This window comes from Lactuca virosa, chromosome 6, assembly GCF_052849685.1.
Source record: "Lactuca virosa cultivar CGN04683 chromosome 6, Lactuca_virosa_CGN04683_v6, whole genome shotgun sequence".
Classification (NCBI taxonomy): Eukaryota; Viridiplantae; Streptophyta; class Magnoliopsida; order Asterales; family Asteraceae; genus Lactuca; species Lactuca virosa.
In genome coordinates, this window is record NC_136431.1 from 254,126,526 (window position 1) to 254,131,714 (window position 5,189).

Sequence of the window (5,189 nt, forward strand, 5' to 3'; positions counted from 1 at the left end):
ATAGGGTTCAATCAAAAGGTTGTTGTATAGGTGATTTTTTAAGATGTGTATGATAATTTTTCAGGATCCTGTCAAAAACAGTTATAACTTATATATAGCCATTAATAACTTCTAAATTTGTTTTTTTTTTTGTCAAACTTGTCAAATAGAAGTAGACTTCATTTTTTTGGATACATATTGATTTTAAACAATTCTTATACTTAGTATTTCCATTTTCTTTCTCTGCCAAGATTGAAAGTGTTATTAATTAATTATCCTAAGATTAAATTTTGTGTATCTTGATCAGAGAAAATATTAATCAAAAAGTAAATGTACACTAACAATCGAATGTATTCTTTGAAACCATATTCTTATGGGTATCTTATTTATTACAGTTTCTACATATTGTGTTGCTCAGTATTATCAGTGATTTCAGAATGTCTTATTATCTGATCTTTCTACGTGTACTTCATAGACTTAAATAGAGTGGTTTGATATATGACATATTTTTCTTCATCTATATATATATATATATATATATATATATATATATATATATATATATATATATATATATATATATATATATGGAACAATTTGGGCCCATAGACAAAGTCATAGGGAATTCGGCATTCGGCCTAGTTTTAATATATATAGTATAAATTGTTATAAAATATAAACTACGAGACATTAATTATTAATTAGAAAGAAAAGAAAAAGAAAAAAATATTGGAAGTATGTTGTGGCCAGATGTACTTGTCTTGGGTGACCGCAAATTATGCGAGGCTACTCGGTCAGTCAACACTTACGACTCAAGCAAAAACAAATCACCATCTCATCTCTTATTTGGAATAATTCCCATATCCTAAAATTCTTATATTTTTGGATTTTGGATTTATTAATTTCAAATTATCAAATCAACACCGTTCTTACATAATTAAATTTCCTTTTTCAAATGTGTTTCTAATCTTTCTTAACGTTGTTAATCAGTCGTAATCATCATCGTCATAAAGACTAATCAACACCTCGCTGTCTCTTTTTGTGTTTTTTTTTTCCTTTTTTTTTTCATTCAATCACATTCACACACACTATATGTTTAATTCACAGCGTGCCACTGCAAGATGCAAGCTGTAAATCAACAAATCAAACAGCTTTTCCTTTTCTACACATCGTCTTCTTCGAATTTACACAATCGTTTCTTTCTCTCTCTACAAATCAAAACCTTCAAAACCCAAATGCTGTAACAACATCCATCTCATCATCCGTTTTCGTTTCTCAATTCCATCTGCAAAAATGGCGTCTTTTGAATCTTTTCCGTTATCTGTGTAAATAATCCATATAAACCCAACAACTTTTTTTCAAATCTTGAAAATTCTGGTGGGTACTGGGTTGTCAAGGAAATGGCTCCGACGTCGTTCTATTGGTGGGGGAAAGAGACCCATCGGGGAACTCCGGTGGTCGTTAAAATGGAGAACCCAAACAACTGGTCAATGGTGGAGCTTGAAAGCCCCACCAAGGACGATTTCCTTCACAAAGGTCGTGGTCGTAACAAGAACGCTAAGCAGCTCACGTGGGTTTTACTCCTCAAAGCCCACCGCACCGCCGGTTGTCTCACCTCCATTGCCTCCGCCACGCTCTCCGTCGTGACTGCCGTACGTCGCCGTCTCTCCTCCGGCCACACCGACTCAGATGTCGACTCCGAAAGACCAATGAGAACATCTACGCGGTTTTATTCCTGTATAAAAGTGTTTCTTTGGGTCTCCGTTGTGTTACTAGGGTTTGAGGTAGCTGCTTACTACAAAGGCTGGCATTTCGGAGCTCCGGATCTACATTTGCAGTATTTGTATACATTAACGAACCCTGTTGCGTTTACTGGTTTGTTCAACTCGATTTATTCTAAATGGGTCTCGATTCGGGTCGAGTATCTTGCTCCACCGCTCCAGTTATTGGCAAACACTTGTATTTATCTGTTTCTTATACAGAGTTTGGATAGATTAGTGCTCTGTGTGGGTTGTTTTTGGATCCGATTCAAGAAGATCAAACCCGTCGCCAAACAAATCCTCGCCGATGTTGAATCCCGTGACAACGATGGGTTTTTCCCCATGGTTCTTGTCCAAATTCCCATGTGTAACGAAAAAGAGGTAATCTTTCTTTAATTTTCAAATCTCCCACTTGCCGATTTGTTTAAAAAAAAAGCTTGAATTCTTGAAAACTTTGGAAATTTTCCAAACTTTTCTCAAAATTTGGAATGGCCCATAATGGAAGTTTTGTTTTTTTATGTAAAAGATTTTGGAATTTTCTTTGTGAATACAACAGGTGTATCAGCAATCAATTGGGGCAATTTGTAAATTGGATTGGCCAAAATCGAGGATTTTGATACAAGTTCTTGATGATTCTGATGACCCGATAACCCATATGTTGATCAAAGAGGAGGTCCATAAATGGAATGAAGATGGCGTTAATATTGTTTACAGACATAGGGTTAATAGAGAAGGTTATAAAGCCGGTAATCTCAAATCCGCCATGAATTGTAGTTATGTCAAAGATTATGAATTTGTCGTCATCTTTGATGCTGATTTCCAACCCACACCCGATTTCCTCACAAGAACAGTTCCCCATTTCAAGGTACGTCATCTCTGTGTGTTTCTTGGTGCTTCAGTATGTGTGTGTGATTCTGATTCCATTATTCTAATTTCTTTATTTTGGTTTTAAGGATAATGAAGAATTAGGATTGGTACAAGCAAGATGGTCATTTGTGAACAAGGATGAGAATCTGTTAACAAGATTGCAACATATAAATTTAGCATTTCATTTTGAAGTGGAACAGCAAGTGAACGGGATTTTCTTGAACTTTTTTGGGTTTAATGGGACTGCCGGAGTGTGGCGGATTAAGGCGTTGGAAGATTCCGGTGGGTGGTTGGAAAGAACAACTGTGGAGGACATGGACATTGCTGTTCGAGCTCATCTTCATGGATGGAAAATGACCTTTCTTAATGATGTTGAGGTATTTTCAACGACAAAAGTGTATTTTCGTCTTTTCACACATCTTATTCCACCTTTTGGGGTAAGAGCGGGACAACGAATTGCAGTTTTTGTCCCATTGACATCACACTCACTCAATCACATCATGCCAAATGCAGTACAAGACTGTTGTGTGGGCCCTAAACTTTAAATAGTTTGTTGGGTGACAATTGTTTAATTAATTTTTTTTTAACTTTTAGTGTCAATGTGAGTTGCCCGAATCGTATGAAGCTTATAGGAAACAACAACATAGATGGCATTCCGGGCCTATGCAGTTGTTTAGGCTTTGCTTGCCAGACATTATCAAATCGAAGGTACATAAATGCAAAAAATAGCAATCTACTTCCATTTTATCATGTTTTTTTATAGCATCCTACTTTCATTTCTTCATATTACATCATTGTAGCATTATAGTTTCATTTTTTGTTTTGAGTAGGATGATATTATAAACGAATAAATGGAAGTACAAACCTATTTGGGATTAAATTCAAGAAATAGTAACATACTTTTAGTTTATTCATTTAGATAGCATCCTACCTTCATTTCTTCCTATTACAACATTGTATTTTCAACTTTTTCGATGACATTCTATAATTAGGTAGATTTTTCAAAGTACAATGTTGTAAAAGAAATAAATAAAAACAAGTTGTTATTTCTTGCATCTAATCCTAACCACAACTATGCAACTTATTACGTATGCAGATTAGCATTTGGAAGAAATTGAACTTAATATTCCTATTCTTCCTATTAAGAAAACTAATCCTACCCTTCTATTCATTCACTCTCTTTTGCATAATTCTTCCCATGACAATGTTCATACCAGAAGCCACACTTCCTGCATGGGTGGTCTGTTACATCCCTGCCACCATGTCATTCCTCAACATCCTCCCATCCCCTAAATCATTCCCCTTCTTAGTCCCTTACCTTCTTTTTGAAAACACAATGTCAGTCACCAAATTCAATGCCATGATCTCCGGCCTTTTCCAGCTTGGAAGTGCCTACGAGTGGGTGGTCACCAAGAAATCCGGCCGCTCCTCCTCCGGCGACCTGGCGGCGGAGGACCAGGAGGAGGAGGAGTCACCGGAGGCTTTGCAAGAAGAGAGAATGTTGAAGAAGAAGAAGCATAATAGGATGTATAAAAAGGAATTGATGTTGGCTTTTCTTCTGTTGACAGCTTCTTGTAGAAGTCTTTTATCGGCTCAAGGGATACATTTTTACTTCTTGTTGTTTCAAGGGTTGTCGTTTTTGTTGGTGGGGTTGGATTTGATTGGTGAGCAGGTGGAGTAAAAAGATGGGGTTATGTGAATGAAGATGATTATGTTGTAGTTGGATATACATGATGAAAAAAAAAAGGATCAACGGTTGTTTGAAAATAGGAAGCGGTTAACATGAGATTGACGTTTTAACAGTTTACTGTAATTTGTTTTATGAGATTCTTTAGTTCTTTGTTTTTTGTCAATTCTTTTGTAACAAGATATTTGTTTCAACTAAATCCTTTTAACAGTTACGATCACCAACTTCCTACTGTTGACTTTTGTTTTTATCAAAGGAATTCTACACTAACAAGACATTAACCAAGTTTGTAAATTGAGTGATGGGCAACCGTATTACAAGTTTTTATATTATATCATATGCTATTATAAAATATTCATATATTAAGATATTAACATTAAATATATCGGTTGAATTGGGCACATTTGTTGAGATGTAGATTCTAATTGTTGCTAGAGGGACTTTGTGTCTTGACCGATGTAAAAAACGTATTAATTTTATTTCCTTTTATAACATCTTACTTTTATGTGGTTTTTTGGAACAACAAATATAATCTACTTTTAAACGACAAAAACACATTTATTTAAAATGTAAAAGAAGTAAAATATATTACAAAACAACTTCAATATCAGGGGAAAAAGTAGCTTCGGAAAGAGTTTTCGGGTTTTGACTTTTCAAAAGTCAAACGATTTGTTGTTAACTTACAATTTCACATGTATTATAGCTATTTTGGTGTCAATCAATTGAGAAAATCAATTATGTACAAAAAAAAAATAACAGACTTAAAAGAATCAATATATCAAAAAATAAAAGAAATGACAGGACAGGTATTAGTAGGAATGAGCGACAGGTTGGGTTCGGTTCGAAGACCGAAAACCAGATCGGTTTAGGGTGGGTCGGCTCTGGATATGTCACGG

The 5,189-nt window shown here is 35.1% G+C and overlaps 1 protein-coding gene across 1 annotated transcript; it reads left to right on the forward strand.

Annotated features, from left to right (window-relative positions):
* The first annotated feature begins 1,089 nt into the window (after positions 1-1,089).
* LOC145119629 (putative xyloglucan glycosyltransferase 12) lies at positions 1,090-4,513 on the forward strand. Its single transcript, XM_079055318.1, has 5 exons — positions 1,090-2,120; positions 2,296-2,604; positions 2,693-2,983; positions 3,201-3,314; positions 3,703-4,513. Exons 1-5 carry the CDS (start codon positions 1,380-1,382, stop codon positions 4,285-4,287), a joined length of 2,040 nt encoding a protein of 679 aa, XP_078911444.1. The 5' UTR covers positions 1,090-1,379; the 3' UTR covers positions 4,288-4,513.
* Positions 4,514-5,189: the final 676 nt, after the last annotated feature.

What these genes read in the sequence shown, in the direction of transcription:
- LOC145119629 (XM_079055318.1), top strand. Translation starts at nt 1,380, where the DNA reads ATGGCTCCGACGTCGTTCTATTGGTGGGGGAAAGAGACCCATCGGGGA. An exon ending in GAACAGTTCCCCATTTCAAG is followed by an intron (nt 2,605 to 2,692) that starts GTACGTCATCTC and finishes TTTGGTTTTAAG; the next exon opens with GATAATGAAGAATTAGGATT. An exon ending in CAGACATTATCAAATCGAAG is followed by an intron (nt 3,315 to 3,702) that starts GTACATAAATGC and finishes TTACGTATGCAG; the next exon opens with ATTAGCATTTGGAAGAAATT.